The sequence below is a fragment of the Schistocerca cancellata genome, chromosome 9, assembly GCF_023864275.1.
Source record: "Schistocerca cancellata isolate TAMUIC-IGC-003103 chromosome 9, iqSchCanc2.1, whole genome shotgun sequence".
In the NCBI taxonomy this organism is placed as follows: Eukaryota; Metazoa; Arthropoda; class Insecta; order Orthoptera; family Acrididae; genus Schistocerca; species Schistocerca cancellata.
The window spans coordinates 444,146,459-444,168,729 of NC_064634.1; the positions used below are offsets into that span (position 1 = coordinate 444,146,459).

A 22,271-nucleotide genomic window follows, 5' to 3' on the forward strand; every position below is an offset into this window, starting at 1 on the left:
AATGCTGAATGTGTCTTGTTTTACGGTGTACTCTCTTTTCTAATATTCGTCTTGTAAATGCCCAATGAATAATTAATAAAACCCCATAAACACCTACTGTATTCTACGCAGAAGGTAATTAGACGACTACTAGATAGGTACAAATAATACAAGTATTTTTTTTAGACATGTACTTTTATTAAATAGCTTATGGATGATGAGTCGGATCAGGGTGATCAGATTTTATAGGTTTTAGATGAAAGGTTTAGAGAAAAAGGGGCATTTGAAAGTGGTGGTGTTGTAGAAAAGAAGTGAGCGGTTGCATAAGAATGAGGAGAAAATGAGGGTCGAGTCGCTGTTCTTCACCAGTGGCTGTAGCCATGGCCGTACCCGTGTCCAGGGTAGCCGTAGTGGTTACCGTAGCCGTGGTAACCATGGTAGCCGTATCCGGGGTAGCCGTAGTGGTTACCGTAGCCATGGTAGCCGTATCCAGAGTAGCCGTGGTGTCCCCACCCAGCGTACCCCTTGTAGCCCCAGCCAGGGTAACCGTAGTGGGACGAGTAGCCTGCAACATTTATCACGTGCTTCAGACAACTTCATTTCAATGTATCAGACACTCTAATCTTCAAAAATACCAACAATAAGCTAAAAACTAATGCAAACAGAGACTATCTGCTGGATCCAGTAGTGTGCATGGAACAAAGTGGAGACGAGGTCTGTTCTTTATGATCTCCGTCAATAAAAGGTATTCCCTCCCCAACTTTACGAGTTTCAAGCCACACACACACACACACACACACACACACACACACACACACAAGCAGAAATAATAGAAGTCGACTTCTACGTAGATGCATAAAGGCAGATTAAGAGTGTGGTGAATGTATTCGTTAGCGTTCGGTTCTAAATTACATCACAGCCTAATGTACAACATGAAGTTTTTGAAGCCTAATTAATATTGTGTTTAGTTCCGGGATTGCAAACGAAAGAGGTCTCGACAGGCTGTCAGTTAGCTATCACGAGTTCCACGTGATGGCATCCTCAGAAGTCATTTGCCTGTTAATTGAAATATCGTGGTAAGAAGTCGATATCTGACGAATGATGCACTTTTGATTTTCATGCGTAAGCGATTTATTTATTTATTTAGCGTATGGCTCATAACATCACAGTAAAAATTACAGAAACAACACGATTTAAAAAAAATCACATATTTATAAACAGAGCAATAAGTAACAGTTTGTATATAAGGACACCACCAATTGTAAATTTACACTCACAGAAGAGCAATCACAAGCAGACGTCCAGCTTAGATAATATATAGTCGATTGCGTCTTGGGTCGCCGTTAGGAAATCCTGTGGGTCACCCTCGTATGCCCTTAGTGGGCATTCCTGCACGATGTGTTTGACCGTCTGTCTCTCAGCGCCACAGTCGCAAGCGGCCGAAGGAAGTTTACCCCATCTGTGTAAGGAGTCGGCGCATCTGCCACAGTTGGGTCTGATGCGATTAAGAGTTGACCAAACTTTGCGAGGGCAATCAAATCGTTTTGGTTTACTAAAGATGCATGGCATACTGTGGCAGTTTACTGCTGTTCTGCTCTCCCATTCCTCTTTCCATCGGTCATTTATTTTAAAGTTGGTTTGGTGCAGAGCCCGTGCGGTCTTTAGTGGAGGATGCCTAGACCGGGGTCGGTTTCCTTGGATGTCGTGAGTATCTTCATGGATTTGTAATTGAGGGTTGTTCATGATTTTTTTGAAATTCTCTAACCAGAGCGTGTTCTCGGCGCAGGTTAGGAGGGTCTATGTTACTGAGAACGGGCAGCCACACTGTAGGAGGTGGCCAGATTGTGCCTGATATAATACGCATTGTTGCATTAAGTTGGCTATCTACCACGTGTGTGTGTTTGCTGTTGAGCCACACTGGGGCACAGTATTCTGCCACTGGATACACGAAGCCAAGTGCGGATGTTCTTAAGGTAGATGCTGTGGAGCCCCAAGTGGTGCCACAGAGCTTCTGCAATATGTTGTTGCGTGTTTTAAGTTTCGCTGCAGTTTTCGTCAGGTGTTCTTTGAATGTTAGTGTCCTATCTAGGGTAACCCCAAGGTACTTTGGGTGTTTGTTGTGATTTAGTAATTTACCGTCTAGATAGGCATGTAGTTCTCTGTTGGCGAAAATTACAGATATGGAAATAGGTGAACACGGACTTGAAAAATAATTCGAATCACTTGATTGAAGAACGATGGTAGGACCATACGCTGAATGTGTTACGATAATAGTATCAGTTTTACCATAGATCGTTGTGACAACGGAGCAAGGTACGTAGCTGGAACAATATTCCGATGTACGTGACGGGTAGTATAACGACGTCCAAAAGTATAGACCTGTGTTACTGATATCGATTAGCTATAGAATTGCGGAGCGTATACCCTGCTTAAGTATGATTACTCTTCTGAAGCCTGAGAAACGACTGTGTAGAAATTAACATTGTTCCTGCAATCTCCTATCGTGTGAAATCTGCCCTGTTCGTTCATGAGATCCACAACGCAGCAGGTAACTGAGCTTGACTGGATGCCATGTTTCGCGTCTTACAAACAGCTTTAGATACAGTTCTGCTCTGTCACTTAGTAAACAAAACATCGGAAACTCATGTCATTCTTCATGTGGAGCCATCAACCAAAGCGAGGTTAACGTCAGAAGTACCTCAATGTAATGTCATGTGGCCACTGCTGTTTACGATATACTGTATGTAAATAACTTGGTGGATTACATCTATAGCCCTATGAGGCTGTTAGCAGAAGACGGAGTGAAGTTGGTGACATCATCATAATTTTGCTACGAATTTCAGAGAGATCCTCGTATGATCTGCTATCAGTGACTGATACATGACTCTAAATACAAAGAAGTGTTAAATATGTGTTCATATTGGCGAATAAAGCCGACATGATTTGAGTAGGGCATCGAAGAGCCTAGGCTAGTTCTGTTAGAAAAAAAGAATTCCGGCAAATGTTTAAGCAGAAGCCGCGCGTGAAAAACAGAGATTACGACAAGGCTCTAGCAACGAAACTTTCCAGTGGCTGCTCAGCCAGACGAAAATTAAAGGTCGACTATTTTTACAGGCGGTAAGTTTAACACCATTGGTACTTATTTACACACTACAGTATTACGATCAGCCATTTACGTTTTCGTTTGACTTCATCATTTGCGTTCTACAACGAGCTTATCTCCAAGTCTCTAAGGTTTAGTATTGTAGTATACTGTTCCAGTCAGAACTTCGACGTGGCATATGTTTTTAAGATATTCATTCCCGGCAGATCTATTTTTTTCAACAAGTACCAGTTTTTAAACATGAAAATTTATTTTATATTTTCTTATCAACCGGCTGTCGGCTTTCTAGGCTACTCTCACACAACATACGACTCAAAAGATAGGTCACACAATATCAGCGAGAGTTCGTAGTGTATGTTACCATTTTACGACTATATAGATTATATGAATAACACAACCATAATAAAACACTCAAAGAGGCTATAAACAAACGGACCATACACGACATAATATATACTGAAAGTATAAGACTGTAAAGGTCAGAACAGTATATAAGTGAGCACTGACAGCGATGTTATATGCACTAAGCAACTACTGAATGTGGTGAAAATCAACACTGTGTATTTAAAATTGTAATACGTTTATATTCCTCCAAGTACCGAGGGAATATGTTGTAAACGTTTTCTTCAGTTTTTCTCGGTTTACTTGTTCCTATACGCAAAGTCTGGTTTATCGTACGGTGACCAATGGAATATAGGTATAAAAAACTATACTAATTGGGCACCCATGACTGGATTAGCTCAGGTTTTGTGTAAGAGCTCGTAAGTTTGCTATCCTTCTTAATGATTCAAAACAACGTAATTAATGTAATCGTTAAGTTGCATGTGTGCATTGCTAAAAACGTGAAATTGCATGTGAGCAGAAGTTCAGTGCGGTTATTAATTACTGTAAATAGAGAAAGCGTTTAAATATAGTCATTACACTACACGTTCGTCAATGAAGGCACGAACAATGCCTCTCCTTTAGAACTGATCCACCGAGACTTTACCTACGGTCCTGTCAAATACGTTACAAAATGCAGCTCTACGCTTTCAAAATCGACTCTTTCACACAGCTGTCAAGGAGCTTGGTCAACGAGGAGAGTAGTAAACGGAGAGCTATGCTAGTCTGTTAATCAGATATTTCATTGACGTTTTGATTCTTCTTGAAATATAGTCAGTAGTCGAAACCACAATACGTATTAACAACGTTAATGTCGTATTTAAGTGTTATTACTAACACACTAGCAGAAAAAAATAAAGTTCTGTACGGAATAACTTTTAACACTGCTCGGAATCTTGCGGCTTTCGATGAAAGCTTATACGGTTCTAAAGTTGTAGCGTGTGAGAATATATGGTAACGTAGCACCAGCGGAGAACGACTGGTGTGGTAGATGATAAAAACACTCAAGGAAAGAGTGGACACAGGGAACGAAAATCTGCTCTGAAGGAAACTGCATGGCTTTCGAAAAAAAAAAAAAACAAAAAAAAAAACGATCATGTGAAACTCAGCTTCCTCTGTGCGTCCACGAGACCCATAAAACAGGAGATACCGGCACCCAGGTAGATGCATTGTTCCTTGACTTCCGTAAGGTATTTGATACAGTTCCACACTGCCGCATAACGAACAAATTAAGAACGTAAGTAATCAGACCAACTATGAGTCTAAATTGCCGCATAACGAACAAATTAAGAACGTAAATAATCAGACCAACTATGAGTCTAAATTGGAGAGATTGAGCAAACAAAACGCAGCATGTCATTGTTTCGGAGACGGGTTTTCAGATGAAGAAGTGGCTTTCAGTAAACATAAATCTCTTAGTAAGCAACGTTGGAAGTTCCATGATATTTTTCGGGGATGATGCTGTTGTATTCACAGAAGTAGCAACGCTAGAAAATTGTAGCGAAAGGCAGTAGGACCAGAGGGGATCGACCCTTGGTGCAGTGAGTGGTAAGTGACACTCATCGTAAACAAATGTAACGTACTGCGTATACATAGACCGAAAGACCCATTACTGTATGGTTACGCGGTTGTAGTACATTCACCGGAAGCAGTTCCGTCCATGAAATGTCCAAGAGTATGCACACGGAGCAGCTCGAGATGGAACGGCGACACAAAACTAATCGCTGGAAAGGCAGACGCGAGACCAACAATCGTTACATGAATTCTCAGGGTATGTAGTTCATTAGCAAAGGAGGTTATGTACAAAACCCTCGTTCAACGGAGACTTGAATATTGCTCATCAGTATGGGATTCGGACCAGATAGGATTGCTAGAAATCCAAAGAAGAGCAGTGAGTTTCGTGACAGATTAATTTAATAAGTACGAAAGCGTTACGCATCCCATCACCCAACTTCAGTGGCAGACGTTGGAACAGAGACGTTCTCCATCACGGCGTGGTTTACTTTTTAGGTTCCGAGAGCATGCGTTTCTAGAGAAGTCAACAGACATATTGCTTCCTCCTATCTCTTTATCGCGAAAGGACTGTGAAGATAAAAGTAGAGAGATTCGAGCATATACGGAGGCTGTCCGGCATTCAGTCTTTCCTCGAACCATCCGTTACTGGAACAGTAAAGGGGGGAAATGGCAGTGATGCACAAAGCACCATCCGGCACACACTGCAAGGTGGCTTGCGGGGTATAGATGTCGATGGATAATGGTCTATAATAACACCGATTAGAAATATAGGGCTGCTCTTCTGGAGGTACATATTCAGAATGAAACGTGATAATATGAGTAAAACCATTTGGAATTCATAAGCAGAAAAAATGTGTGAATGTAGGCTTTCCCGGTGGATACTGCTGATAAAATCTTCTCGGGCTTCCATCCTGGTAAGACTTCGCCAGAAGATGATGACAATGACACTCATCGAAACGTCGCGGCTTTTCGACGCAGCTACCAGGATGGAAGCCCGAGAAGATTTGAACAGGAAAAAATGTGTTCCAAGGGTATGACAAAATCCCTATTATAGCGCCTTAAGAAAGTTACACACGCTAATTCAGACAGACAGTAAAATGTTATTACGGCTTGAAAGGAAGGAAGGAAGGAAAATAGTGGTTTAACGTCCCTTAGACAACAAGATCGTCAGAGACGGTTGATAATACTTGGAATCGTCAAAAATGGGAAGCATCCCTTCATTCGACTTAAGTGATTTAGAGAAATCAAGGAAAAACTTTATCTGGCTGGTAGGACAATGATTCAAAACCCTCTTCTCCTGACTGCCAATGCAGCGCCTTAAAAGTATACTAAATGTCTCCATTCAAAGCTTCAACGTGCGCTAAGCGGGAAAACCTTTCACGGAGGATAGAAAATAGGTATTGGCGAGTGGACGCGAAAGTTTCTGTCAGAAATTAAAATCAGTCATGAAGTCACTACTTCCTTACTTTCGAGGATGCTAATTCCACAGATTAGTGGGTGCGCCTTATTGCTGTTCGGAACGAAACGAGAGGCGACCACGACAAATCGATGTTTTTAGTCTGTCAGTGAGACGTGCCCGAATGGCGTGACTAGTGGCGCGTTGCCCGGCAAACGCAGGGATGCGGGCTACAGTGCAGCGTTCCAGTGTCTGTACGATATACAGTTTCATCTAATCTCATACAGTGGTAGTGAGCTGAGTCTCGAATGCTACAGATAATAACGTAATGGTATGTGAAATGATGTCACTCACCGTGGTACCCGTAGCCAGGGTACTTGTAGCTGTGCGGGTAGTACCCGTGTCCGTGAGAGACGGCCAGAGGGTAGGAGGCCTCACAGCCACACAGCAGGGCCAGGCAAGCCACTGCCACAAGGCACACCTGCAACACAATAACATACACGCACATGTAGGTCTCGAGGTATGTGACTGAGGAGCGTCTCGGTGCATCCTAATGTAATGTCTTTGTCGACATCTGGTTTAGTAGTCTGAACAACGTAACAGCTTATTCTATTCCTCTGACCTCTTGTGACGAAATGACAGATTGAAATAATGTGAACTGCCTCTGAAGGCAGTGCACAGTGCCGATCCTGCAAGAGAAATGTCATGAGGAAAACTGCAGCAGTGGAGGAGAACCCTCGAGTTTGTAGAAGAAGGAGAAAATTACGTGCGCAATCACCCATTAAATTTCGCTTTCGTCGACAGTATGTAATACAATCGTTCGCTTAATATTCAGGTTGTCCTAAAACCTTACAGATCTTTGGATGAAAATTATACAGACTGCTGAGGATCTAAATTCAATACTTGGAGACAAGGAACCAATGGTCGGAAAGGATCACTGAACGACTGGGAAAGGTGGAGGGGGGGGGGGGGGAAGTGCTAAGGTGTCCTGCTCGACAGTTCGTAGGCTACACGAGTTTTTAAACGTCACACGCTACTGTATTAACACCGGAAGTTCTGCCTCCAAAAATAATACCCAATCATCTGTACTGTGACCACGGGCAGCAACATTTGAGTTAAAGCCAATTGTATGAGTCGTTGCTGTTTGAAATTCTTGTAGAAACTGAAAAGAAACTACGTGGCGGGGTCCCACTTGCCATTCTCACTGAAAAATAGGCACCAAAGGTATATGAGAGAGTGAGGAAAAAGTTTGAGCCGTTGTAACGGGTGCACTGAGGCTGGCGAGAATCGGTTTGGTCAGCAGCTGTAAGATGTAAGTCATTTAAATCGATAAAAATCCAGATATTTACTTCTGATCATTAGTTTCTAATTCCGAAGTATTCGGTTTAGGGTACTCTGGCAGGATGTATAATTTGCCCTTACATGTTTTGGACAGCCTGTACAGTAGATGCACGTATGTACGCGCATCTGCATGGAGATCATCAGTTTCTCCGAGCACAGAAGTTTGGGAAAATATTTGTAACATTGTTAGAAGGCTCCACTGAACTGCGCTTGACCAAACTTGGATTTAAATATCACTGAGACAGTAACAAATGGCCTGTAATTTCCAAAAATCGTGGATCCAATATTAATATCGATTGTGTACAACTTCCACCTGGAAGGCAACTGTGATACTGAAACACATGATGTGTAGTAAAGCAGATGATTCCTGCCTATTTTTCTGCTCGGTATTTGGAATTTTAATGTGCAATCGAGTAGCTTGGTGAAATTTTTGGATTCAAATGAAAACGTTCTACACCATTTTCGAGTTCTTTTAAAGGAATGTGCAGGTTAATAAGGTAAAAATACACAGGTATTGGGAACTTCACTAGTTAGGCAACATAAATCTTAAAATTCAGTGTAAGTAAAACTACGAATAGAAAACTAAAAGTATACGTGACTGATTGTAATCAAAACATAATGAGATGGGTGAGAATGTGTCGAAGCCTTTTAAAAGACGAAGATTAATCCTGTCAAACATAAACAGAGCCGAAAACAGAATACTGTGCAAAAAGAAAGAAAATTTACAAAAAAATAACGCTGTTAATTAGTTACTTAATATTTGTTGTTAATTAATTATTTAATATTTACTCCTAAAATTAACAACAGTAATTGCATGAAAGTCTTTGTCAGAGCAAAGTTAAAGCAATTACAGCCTCGGTCGACCGAGGGCTGTAACCACTTTAATTTGTAAACGGTCGCTGACCACACAGCCATGTTTAAAACTTAGTGTTCGCTGGCTGGATGTTGACAAATGAAGTGTATGGATGAAAAGAAAAATGTTCGATTTATGAGTTAAAAAACCGAGAAGGCGCTACGTAACATTTAAGTTAGTTAAATTGTGTTTTTATTTTTGCTATAATCTGAAATACTCCCAACTGAGCTACTGGTGCAATTCAAATTTCGTAGTTGCAGCGCAACAATTCACCCAACGAGGATTAACTGCTTTCAGCTAATTAATGCATGAACTGCTTATGTCTGGTAAATGCGAGGTATATTTTACACTCTTGTCATCGTCTGTGGATGAAAAGTCATTCAGACTGCCGCAGTTTTATACCATTCCTCGAAAGAAATAAGAATAGAAGCTGTGCAAGTGAAAATTGCTGTGAATATTAATGTGAGAACCATTTCATTTTTCATTTCAAAAGCACTGTGACTGGCGATTTGTGATTCAATCCTGCATTTGTACTAACACTTTCTTTGTTCTTCTAAAACCTCGTCGCTATTAAATAATTTGTCCAGAGTAAACCATTAGGGAGCTGAGACTCAGGGGCATTTGAACAACACTGTAGTACGAAATGCGGCAGCTATTAGCTTAGAGAGAGACGAGTGACAGTGAGTACTCACCAGTGAGAGAACGCGAGACATTGTGCTTGTCGACTGAAGGCTGAGTGCTGACAGTGAGGAGGTGGGTGGCGGCGGCTGTTTTATACCCATCAACGCTGCCGACGTCGGCATTTGTAGCGACTCGGGGTTTCGACACTGAAAACACCGGCGGTCGCGCTACTGGCGCAGCCTTGTGAACCGGAGAAAAAAGTGCAAGCGACATGGCTTGCGACGGCTCAGGCCCTAGTCGCCGCCCCTCATCGTACGCTGACGAGAAACTACGTGAAGTTTGGAAAAATAGGGGAGAGGTACTGATGGAATGAGGTCCTCGTAGATTAGCGTCGAAGAGTATTCCCACTCGAAGACGAGGTTTTTCTGTTTCGAATCTAGATCTCGAACGTCGTTATAACCTAGCAACACGTTTCATAACGGGATGCATCCACTGAAGAAGTAAGATTTATTCATCCTAGTGATGTGGCGGAGCGGTTCTAGGCGCTCCAGTCTGGAACCGCGCGACCGCAACGGTCGCAGGTTCGAATTCTGCCTCGGGCATGGATGTGTGTGATGTCCTTAGGTTAGTTAGGTTTAAGTAGTTTTAAGTTCTAGGGGACTGATGACCTCAGATGTTAAGTCCGATAGTGCTCAGAGCCATTTGAACCATCCTAGTGAGTTTCCTTCTTCCAGGAATTTTAGAAGTAAATTTTAAATGGTTCAAATGGCTCTGAGCCCTATGGGACTTAACTTCTGAGGTCATCAGTCCCCTAGAACTTAGAACTACTTAAACCTAACTAACTAAAGGACATCACAAACATCCATGCTCGAGGCAGGATTCGAACCTGCGACCGTAGCGGTAGCGCGGTTCCACACTGTAGCGCCTAGAACCCCACGGCCACTTCGGCCGGCGTAAATTTTAAATATTGTAAGGGGTGTCTAAAGAGTGACGGCACTTTGCTATAGCAAACCCTGATTGCAAGGGGAAAAAAAAGAAACACCTCAGCATAAATGTTCCTTTTGTCCTTTATGCACTCTCCCAAGCTGCCAGTATCGGACTCCTCCCTAAATGTTAAGTGCCTTTGCATAATGAATGTTTGCGTATACAGTGTGTTAGTAAAAATCCATTTATATTCCAGAACTTGTGATAGGAAGCAGAACTTGCTCATGAAAGTCCTCATCGTGCTGGAATGGAAATCAAACAATAATCAAGATACTCGAACGTATCAGCCACTGGTTACATCTTCTCAGAATGTTAAACCCCTTTATAATAACTTTTAAGACCTTCCTCATTGTTGTAGTTCCTTGGTTTACTCGATTGCAGTTTGATTTTTATCATTAGTTTAATAATTCAGCTTGTTTTCATATTGTTGTGTGAGTACCAGTTACAGAGCAGCATTTCATTCTGTAGCTATGTTCATGCATGGTTCCTGCGTTTCACATTTTTTTCCGTGGTGAAGCTGTCGTTTGTCATTTCCTTAAAAATCGTATTAAGTACAGTTCTCTGAAATCAGTTACAAAGCCCAACATTTCCTGTTTTTCCTTTTAAGTGTGTTCTTTTAACTCGTATTTTTAGAGGAGATCCACAGAGATCAATCTTCTATGGCTTGTGTGTACCACACTTCACAAAATGCACAGCTTTGACATTTGAGAAATGTTCAAAATAAGTCATTAACTTGCATCATGAACACCGAATGAAAAATAGTATTTCGTTTATCATGGAATTATAGTTTCCATAAATTATAGATTTTAGTTCAAGTTTACGTAACTGAGTACATCATTAATTCAGTAATAGAATTTTTCTGTTCTCGTCTTTATCTAGTTCTATCGCTGTCATGTTAAATTCTTACTATTATTTATCGTGTGATGAGATTAATTCAGTCTTTACGCTACTGAGCCACTTGTTGCCCTAATTCTCAACGACCGAAAAAATGTTCAAATGTGTGTGAAATCTTATAGGACTTACCTGCTAAGGTCATCAGTCCCCAAGCTTACACACTACTTAACCTAAATTATCCTAAGGACAAACACACACACCCATGCCCGAGGGAGGACTCGAACCTCCGCCGGGACCAGCCGCACAGGCCACGTCTGTGGCGCCCCGGACTGCTCGGCTAATCCCGCGCGGCTCAACGACCGACAAAGTTGTTCTTACCCTGAAGTGGTCTCCCCACAAGCGGTATTAATTCTTCCATCACTGCTTTATATATTATTTAGTGTGAGATTGTTTCCTTGTTAATTTTCCGACCTTCAGTGTTGCCACTGCTTAGTTGTTGGTTCTAAAATGAAAAATAATTAGACTTTTACGGGGATTAATTTGTCATTTTTATTACGAGACCTGCTACGCCCAAAAATTCTACGAGCAATACAGGCGCGCACACACACACACACACACACACACACACACACACACACACACACGCACACACACAAGAGCGCGGGCGCTCATGTGCGCAAATATACAACAAGTTTGTAAGCATATCCATCTTATAAGTATACGTTCAATCATTCACTGAAAAGTTTTTTTGGGGAACTGCAGCCCCATTCTTCACGGAGTGCTGCACTGAGGAAAGGTATCGATTTCGGTCGATGAGGCCTGGCACGAAGTCGGCCTTCCAAAACATCCCCAAGGTGTTCTATAGGATTCAGGTCAACACTCTGTGCAGGTCAGTGCGTTACAGGGATGTTATTGTCGTGTAACCACTCCGCCACACGCCGTGCATTATGAGCAGGCGCTTGGTCGTGTTGAAAGATGCAATCGCCATCCCCGAATTGCTGTTCAACAGTGTTAAGCAAGAAAGTGCTTAAAACATGAATGTAGGCCTGTGCTGCGATAGTGCCACGTAAAACAACAAGGGGCGCAAGCCCCCTCCATGAAAAACACGACCACACCATAACACCACCGCTTGCTAATTTTACTGTTTACGCTACACACGCTGGCAGATGATGTTCAGCGGGCATTCGCCATACCCACACCCTGCCATCGGATCGCCACGTTGTGTACCGTGATTCGTCACTCCACACAGCGTTTTCACACTGTTCAGTCGTTCAATGTTTACGCTCATTACACAAAGCCAGGCGTCGTTTGGCGTTTACCGGCGTGACGTGTGGCTTATGAGCAGCCGCTCGACCATGAAATCCGAGTTTTCTCACCTCCCGCCTAACTGTCATAGTACTTGTAGTGGATCTTGATGTAGTTTAGAATTCCTGTGTGATGGTCTGGATAGATGTCTGTCTATTACACATTACGACCCTCTTCAACCATCGGCGGTCTCTGTCAGTCAACACACGAGGTCGGCCTGTACGCTTTTGTGCTGTACGTAGCCCTCCACGTTTCCACTTCACTATCACATCGGAAGCAGTGGACATAGGGATGTTTAAGAGTGTGGAAATCTCGCGTACAGACATGTGACACAACTGACAACCGGAGAGCCTCATTCTGCTCTCTCACGATGTCTAATGACTACTGAGGTCGCTGATATGGAGTACATGGCAGTAGGTGGCTGCACAATGCTTCTAACATGAAAAACGTATGCTTTTAGAGGTGTCCGGATACTTTTGATCACATTGTGTATATATATTTTGTGGAAGAGATTACGCGTGCAGAATATGGCAAAAATATTTGGAAAGAACACATTGGAGGCCTCATCAAGGGTGAGAAATTGTCTAATAACGTGATACAAGAAGAAATGTGTGTCGATATAGAAGGCATAGGAGAACCAGTATTACAGTCACAGCGTAACAGAGTTCTGGAGGACTTGCGACCAAATGAAGCGGATGACGTACATAACATTCCTTCAGAATTTCTAAAATCGTTGGAGAATTGGCAGTCAAACAATGATTCAAGTTGATTTATAGACCTTTTGAGTGTCGATACGTACTGTCAGACTTTCGGAAAAATATCGTCCACATGTTACCGAAGAACGCAACCGCACAATCGGCTAAACAGATCATCCATACAATTTTCTGATAAGAATAATATACATATGTATGAAGGGATTTCAGCGATAAAATTACTTGATGACGTTGCAGTGAAAGCGATGAAGAATTACAGGATTTGTCAAACTGGATGTTACTGTATAGTGTTCACGGAATGTGGATTCTTATAAACCGAAGAAAGACGAAAGTAATGAGCAGTAGCAGAAATGAGATTTGCAATGAACTTACCATCAATAATGTGGACGACGAAATTAAGAAAGTTAAGAAATTCCGTTACCTACGAATGAAAGTAACATACTATAAACGAAGCAAGGTTGATATAAAAGACACACTGGCGTAGGCAAATAGGGCATTCCTGCTCGAGAGAAGTCTACTATTGTATCAAACATCGGCCCTAATTTGAGGAAGAAATTTATGAGAATGTATGTTTGGAACATAGCACTGTATGGAAGTGAATCACGGACTACAGGAAAACAGGAAAATATGAGAATCGAAGCGCCTAATATGTGGATACTGCTGTTTCCCACAAATAATTGAGGACGTTTGGTGCAAGTGTCAGTCTGAGATGAACAGGTTTGCACACTAGAGGAATTGGTGGTAGATCAGTCAATCAACAACGTGATTTTATTTCATTCATTTAATAAATATTGGTGAATATCTGCAGAAAACGAGAAATGCTAATATACTAAACGAGAAATGCTAATATACTAAAATGTTCAAACATGAATTGGATTTTTTTATGGTTCATTTTTATATTTACCCAGTTTTAATTAATACAGTCCGTTTTCATTGCTTTTTTTGCTTGAAGCTACACTGTTTGGACTAATATATCTTCGGATGTATTGTTTGGCCTGATCTACATTGTTGCTTCGTATAGGGCATTGAGGGAAGCATGTTCTTTGTATGTCCGCCGCTCGTGGTCTCGCGGTAGCGTTCTCGCTTCCCGAGCACGGGGTCCCGGGTTCGATTCCCGACGGGGTCAGGGATTTTCACCTGCCTCGAGATGACTGGGTGTTTGTGTTGTGCTCATCATTTCATCATCATCCAGGAAAGTGGCGAAATTGGACTGAGCAAAGATTGGGTAATTGTACGGGCGCTGATAACCACGCAGTTGAGCGCCCCACAAACCAAACATCATCATCATCATGTTCTTTGTATGGTACTTCTTACATTCGGCTCTGAAATAAATACTAACTTTTTCGTTTTCTTGCTACTGAGCGATTAAACCTGCGGCGGGCACGAAATCCCAGTTGCAGGTTGTCTATCCAACGGCATCGAGGGGCCTAAATTTGAAATGTTGTCACTCGCTAAGAGTTGTAATCTTACGTTACAGGTTTCACATAGTAAGAGCGTGTTACAGTCACAAAGTATGTATGTGTCTCGAGACAGCGTAATTCATTGCGAGCAAATACTCAGAGTATACAGGGTGTTTATAAATGAATATCGGGGTTTTAACGCTTTATAATATTTATTACATTAAACTTACAGTTATAAATGATATGTCAAATGAAAGAACAGCTCAAACAGTTTTACCTAGAACCGTATAAATGTTCAATGTGAGCACCATTTGTTCCACGGCACACATCAAGTCTATAGCCAAGCGCTGGATAGGCCGCAAGGGGCCCAATGACAGGGCTTGCTTTGCACGGCCTCCACGTTCACTCGCCCTAACGCCATGCAATTTTTTCCTTTGGGGCTTCATCAAGGATCGTATGTACGTGCCTCCGCTACCAACAGACCTCCCTGAGTTAAGAAACCGGATTGAAGCAGTTGTTGCTACAATCACTGAAGACACACTTATCAACGTCTGGGAAGAACTCGGCTATAGACTAGACGTGCGCCGTGTGACAATTTGTGCTCACATTGAACATTTATAAGGTTCCTGGTAAAACTGTTTGAGTTGCTCTTCCATTTGACATGTAATTTATAACTGTAAGTTTAATATAATAAATATTAGACAGCGTTAAAACCCCGATATTCATTTATTAGCACCCTATATTTATCGTGTATTTGAGAACAAGAGCACTTAGTGGAGTCCAACAAACTTTACACGAAACATTTTCCCGCTTATACTCCCCTCTCCCCGCCACACACTCTGCCCACGAAATGGTGTAAGGAAAAAAGTTTATCGCTTTGCTTATTACAGTTTGCCGTTAAACTTCATTTTCGCTGGTCATGTACCTGCCAAATTATATCATCCTGCCATACAAAGTTCAGGTTATATGACGCCATAAACGTTGATATGCGTGAAAAACGATGTTATATAGAGTGCAGATGATGTGGACAATAGTCATACACTGATTGATATTGAGAGCACTTAGCCACTTCCAACAAACTTTAAATCTAATTTAAACCTTTACTAAACTTTTTCAAGTGTACATGCTTAACGTCAAATATCTAACACATAAATTCATTCATAAAATTGTAAGGTTGTCGTGTCATTTTGATTCCTAAAAGTTATCGACGTGTATGTCAGAGAGAGAGCAACTTACGTTACTATTAGACAATCTTTGGTCTTGTTGGGGCACATCTTTGCCTCTGCGCAGTCTGATACTTTTTTTTTTTTTTTTTTTTTTTTTTTTTTGGGAGAAGAAGTTTGATTTAAGACTGCGGACCTAGTTTGTAGGAATGATTAGTGGCAGTTAGTTAAGAAAGACCACCTACTTCACTGAGTCGTGCATTAAGATATCAACTGATTAAGGAGTTTGATTTTATAGAATTTTTTTTTAAACGTTGTACCCTTTTCAAATAATTGGTCACTTTGTCAAGCATAGCATTGTTCAGACCAATGTTGTGTGTGAAGATATCGCGGAGGTTTATTCTGTCTCTTTGAATACATAATTCATTCTAAAATCGTTGTCCTGGAATATTATTTCGTAGGAATAGCTACTCTTCCCATCCCATTGCTTATCATTATGAATTGCCACGTTGCACCATGAGTATGAAACAGTTAGAATATAGTTTGGAAATGTTATTTAGAAATAGAAATCTAGCTTAGCCGCTGTCTGCTTGCTGTTTGCTGTTGTGCTTTCGAGAAATCTGCAACAATGTTTTCAACATGCGACATAAGTGGAAATTTTAATAAGGGCTGCATAATTGTTTTGCTTCAGTTATTCATTTAATATAAAGACAAGTTGTATTTAGACCAGTTATAGTTCACTTCAAACTGGATTCTGTAAAGTGAAAGATTCACCCCCCCCCTCCCCCCATGATCCATGGTCCATGGACTTACCGTTGGTGGGGAGGCTTGCGTGCCTCAGCGATACAGATGGCCGTACCGTACGTGCAACCACAACGGAGCGGTATCTGTTGGGAGGCCAGACAAACGTGTGGTTCCTGAAGAGGGGCAGCAGCCTTTTCAGTAGTTGCGGGGGCAACAGTCTGGATGATTGACTGATCTGGCCTTGTAACACTAACCAAAACGGCCGTGCTGTGCTGGTACTGCGAACGGCTGAAATCAAGGGGAAACTGCAGCCGTAATTCCTCCCGAGGGCATGCAGCTATACTGTATGGTTAAATGATGATGGCGTCCTTTTGGGTAAAACATTCCGGAGGTAAAATAGTCCCCCATTCGGATCTCCGCGCGGGGACTACTCAGGAGGACGTCGTTATCAGGAGAAAGAAAACTGGCGTCCTACGGATCAGAGCGTGGAATGTCAGATCCCTTAATCGGGCAGGTAGGTTAGAACATTTAAAAAGGGAAATGGATAGGTTAAAGTTAGATATAGTGGGAATTAGTGAAGTCCGGTGGCAGGAGGAACAAGACTTTTGGTCAGGTGAATACAAGGTTATAAAAACAAAATCAAATAGAGGTAACGCAGGAGTAGGTTTAATTATGAATAAAAAATTGGAGTGCGGGTAAGCTACTAGAAAACAGCATAGTGAACGCGTTATTGTGGCCAAGATAGATACGAAGCACACGCCCACTACAGTAGTACAAGTTTATATGCCAACTAGCTCTGCAGATAATGAAGAAATTGATGAAATGTATGATGAGATAACAGAAATTATTCGGGTAGTGAAGGGAGACGAAAATTTAACAGTCATGGGTGACTGGAATTCGAGAGTTCGAAAAGGGAGAGAAGGAAACATAGTGGGTGAATATGGATTGGACGTAAGAAATGAAAGACGAAGCCGTCTGGTAGAATTTTGTACAGAGCATAACAAAATTATAGTTAACACTTGGTTCAAGAATCATAAAAGAAGGTTGTATACATGGAAGAATCCTGGAGATACTAGAAGGTATCAGATAGATTATGTAATGGTAAGACAGAGATTGAGGAACCAGGTTTTAAATTGTAAGACATTTCCAGGGGCAGATGCGGACTATGACCACAATCTATTGGTTATGAACTGTAGATTAAAACTGAAGAAACTGCAAAAATGTGGGAATTTAATGAAATGGAACCTGGATAAACTGACTACACCAGAGGTTGTACAGAGTTTCAGAGAGAGCATAAGGGGAAAGAAATACAGTAAAAGAAGAATGGGTAGCTCTGAGGGATGAAGTAGTGAAGGCAGCTGAGGATCAAGTAGGTAAAAAGACGAGGGCTAGTAGAAATCCTGGGGTAACAGAAGAAATTTTGAATTTAATTGATGAATGCAGAAAATATAAAAGTTTGTAAATGAAGCAGGCAAAAAGGAATACAAACGTCTCAAAAATGATATCGACAGGAAGTGCAAAATGGGTAAGCAGGGATGGCTAGAGGACAAATGTAAGGATGTAGAGGCTTATCTCACTAAGGGTAAGATACATACTGCGTACCGGAAATTAAAGAGACCATCGGAGAAAATAGAACCACTTGTATGAATATGAAGAGCTCAGATGGAAACCCAGTTCTAAGCAAAGAAGGGAAAGCAGGAAGGTGGAAGGAGTATATGGAGGGTCTATACAAGGGCGATGTACTTGAGGACAATATTATGGAAATGGAAGAGGATGTGGATGAAGATGAAATTGGAGATATTATACTGTGTGAAGAGTTTGACAGAGCACTGAACGACCTGAGTCGAAACAAGGCCCCGGGAGTAGGTAACATTCCATTAGAACTACTGACAGTGTTGGGAGAGCCAGTTCAAAACTCTACCATCTGGTGAGCAAGATGTATGAGACAGGCGAAATACCCTCAGATTTCAAGAGGAATATAGTAATTCCAATCCCAAAGAAAGCAGGTGTTGACAGATGTGAAAATTACCGAACTATCAGTTTAATAAGTCATAGTTGCAAAATACTAACGCGAATTCTTTACAGACGAATGGAAAACCTGGTAGAAGCTGATCTCGGGGAAGATCAGTTTGGATTCCGTAGAAATGTTGGAACACGTGAGGCAATACTGACCTTACGACTTATCTTAGAAGAAAGATTAAGGAAAGGCAAACCTACGTTTCTAGCATTTGTAGACTTAGAGAACACGTTTGACAATGTTGACTGCAATACTCTCTTTCAAATTCTAAATGTGGCGGGGGTAAAATGCATGGAGCGAAAGGCTATTTACAATTTGTACAGAAACCAGATGTCAGTAATAAAAGTCGAGGGACATGAAAGGGAAGCAGTGGTTAGGAAGGGAGTGAGACAGGGTTGTAGCCTCTCCCCGATGTTATTCAATTTGTATATTGAGCAAGCAGTGAAGGAAACAAAAGAAAATTTCGGAGTAGGTATTAAAATCCATGGAGAAGAAATAAAAACTTTGAGGCTCGCCGATGACATTGTAATTCTGTCAGAGAGAGCAAAGAACTAGGAAGATCAGTTGAAAGGCATGGACAGTGTCTTGAAAGGAAGATATCAGATGATCATCAACAAAAGCAAAACGAGGATAATGGAATGTAGTCGAATTAAGTCGGGTGATGCTGAGGGAATTAGATTAGGAAATGAGACACTTAAAGTAGTAAAGGAGTTTTGCTATTTGGGGAGCAAAATAATTGATGATGGTCGAAGTAGAGAGGATATAAAATGTAGACTGGCAATGGCAAGGAAAGGGTTTCTGAAGAAGAGAAATTTGTTAACATCGAGTATAGATTTAAGATTCAGGAAGTCGTTTCTGAAAGTATTTGTATGGAGTGTAGCCATGTATGGAAGTGAAACATAGATGATAAATAGTTTGGACAAGAAAAGAATAGAAGCTTTCGAAATGTGGTGCTACAGAAGAATGCTGAAGATTAGATGGGTAGATCACATAACTAATGAGGAGGTATCGAATAGAATTGGGGAGAAGAGGAGCTTGTGGCACAACTTGACGAGAAGAAGGGACCTGTTGGTAGGACATGTTCTGAGGCGTCAAGGGATCACAAATTTAGCATTGGAGGGCAGCGTGGAGGGTAAAAATCGTAGAGGGAGACCAAGAGATGAATACACTAAGCAGATTCAGAAGGATGTAGGTTGCGGTAAGTACTGGGAGATGAAGAAGCTTGCTCAGGATAGAGTAGCATGGAGAGGTGCATCAAAACAGTTTCAGGACTGAAGGCTACAACAACAACAACGTGAAAGATTAGGATACGAGTAAAACCTGGATAACAGCTTGCGACACATAGTTTTGGCAATACGTAGATTTTTACAGGGTGGGAGGTAGAGTTGGGCTACATTTTAGACAGAAACAAATATAGTGGGGAGATTACAAAGTAATTAGATGCCTGAATTTTTTTTATATAAGCTAGTTCGACTCCATCAGAATCAGGGATCTACTTGTGACTAAGATTTGAAACAAGTGTACGTGTGGCACAGATAAGCTTAGGCAAACTCTGTGTCTCATATTGTCCAAGAAGTACGCTCTGGTTTTTACTGTTCAATACTTCAATCGGTAAAAACAGAACCCTTATAGAATCGCGTTCTTGCTCGTCTGTGTGACTGCCAAGGCCCTATTTTTCTCAGGAACGAGTAGAGGTACCACGTTGACATTTTTCTCAGAGAGTACGGTCTACTGCCACTTGTCGGTGAAAAGATACAGGCATCTAAGTCAATGCAGTCAAAATATACATCATTTATGTTAGATATATTGATACATAGTTACTCATCAGTAGCTACGTAGTGATTTCCGTTAACTTAGAACCATGGAATTTGGCAAAAAGGAAGGTTTCACAGTGCAAACAAAGGAAAAAAAATCCGAAAACTGTTAATTTCTAATTATACCACATAAAATATCTTTTGCCATTACAAACTTACATTTCATTCATAATCTGTCAAGAATCTCGGGAACTTCCGTAGAGATTTTGATATGGTGTTCAGTAGAAAATAGCGTGATGAACGATTGCGTACACAACTTACAAATATTTGTTGTTAATTGCTTCAGCTACGATGAAGTGAAATCCTCTGCCGCAGTGAACATGGTGCTTTTGCCCTCTAACGATGGTAGGTGTAAGGCCATCCGACGACCACGCCACGCCGGTGCCAAGTATCACAGGTCGTTTACAAATTAGTCATTGCCATGTAAAGATGCCGTGACAGCCTATGTCTACGACACCTACTGTATGTATAATGTTTCAGAGTAAAGTAATCCTGGTAATTGATGCGGTATTTTGTTGCCGTTATTTGGGATGATGTTCAGATATCCCATAAAATATCCACTGAAACATTCCATAAAACTGTTCGTCATTTGTCTAAAGGAATAGCTCTATGGCCGGTTGTACTGCTTTCTTCTCTGGAGACTTCCGTTAAATCTTACCAGTAATCGCAAAAGGGACGGAAGCACACGAAGTCAGCGCCTCTGCAATTGCCAGTTATCGTAGTGTGTTTATATAACTCCGAAATTCATAAAATAAAAAGATGCAAAATTACACAAGAAACTTAAAACTTAAAACCAATTCCCAGGACCGATATCGAGCCAGTATCGGTATCGATAACACGCAAGAATCGTCGAGATTCTTGATTCCTGGGATGGATGAAATATCCGTTTAAATAATTTTGCGCAGAACCCTCGAAGTGCGATATCTACTCACACTTGTCCGACCTTTCTTTTAATCTACACATGTGGACATTTGATGCTGGTATGTTGCACATCGCACACATGAAGTGATGACACAAGAATAATTCCACTAAAGTAGGGAATTAACATTCAGAACATAGCTAAAGGACGTACCGATGGCAAATTAAGAAAATGATTTACGTGCGTACGTGAATGAAGAAGAAAACCAGCCCACCTCCACAGCATAATCCACATCTGCTTCTCCATATATTCTGTCAAACACCAGATCAGATCGTAATTTTTCTCTTTCATTAATTTTTCATGTTACTTTGTAGCAGCAATTACAAGGACCATCTATAGCGTCGTTATTACGCCTACATTTGTAAGCCTTCTACGTAAACCTCTGTAAACATGGCGGAGGGTAGATCGCGCCATTCTTATCGATTTGCTGCCCTATTGTAACGAGCGGCTATGTTCTCATGAGAGTAAATAAACATCTTAGAGGAGTTTGAAAATTCTTTATCCTTTTTCCAGCACGTCTTCATTGCTATAGATACCGAATTATTTCTTGCGGTTCCTTACATTGCCACTTGTTTTTTGTTTCGAGTGCCGATGAATACATTTGAATGGATACCTAACATCAATAATATTACTTTATTTCTGCAATCTCATAACATTTTACCACATATGTTAGAGCTGACAAGAAAAATCCTCACACTTTGTTTTATCGATACAACGATACAATTTCAATTACAAAGATCCATTTTAATTACAAGCAAAACAACTTCTATGAGTATGTAAGTAACCTGGTAGGCACCTAATGGCCATCAGGTTGAATCACCTTTCGAATAGTTGCGATAAGAAAAAAATCCTGTGGTATTTTTAATGTACAATTTATAAAGAGGAAAGTAATACGAAAAGAAGGAGATTAATCTCTCTATCACATATTATTTATACGCAGGGGAAGAAACTTAATTTCAACTCGCTTCACTTCTACTTCTTCCCTGGGGTGGCTCTGAAAAGGTAAAATGCTTATGTTCACAGCCAGTTTGTTTAATATTGATACAACCGAACTAAGAGACTGAATTACTCAGAACCAAGAGACATTATCATATTTATGTTTTTTATAGACTATTCTGAACTGGGTTTTGTGTGATACCTGTTGGAATTGTTTTTAAATGTAGACGCTGCCGATGAAGAAATTTTTGAT

General features: G+C 41.1%; 1 protein-coding gene across 1 annotated transcript in view; it reads right to left on the reverse strand.

Annotated features, from left to right (window-relative positions):
- Positions 1–341: 341 nt before the first annotated feature.
- Positions 342–22,271, reverse strand: part of LOC126101471 (prisilkin-39-like) — a 44,047-nt gene continuing 22,117 nt past the window's right edge. Inside the window, exons 4-5 of the mRNA XM_049912121.1 lie at positions 6,729–6,839; positions 342–544 (exon numbers count right to left, since the gene is read on the reverse strand). Coding sequence (XP_049768078.1) covers positions 342–544; positions 6,729–6,839 — 314 coding nt within the window. The remainder of the gene's footprint in view (positions 545–6,728; positions 6,840–22,271) is intronic.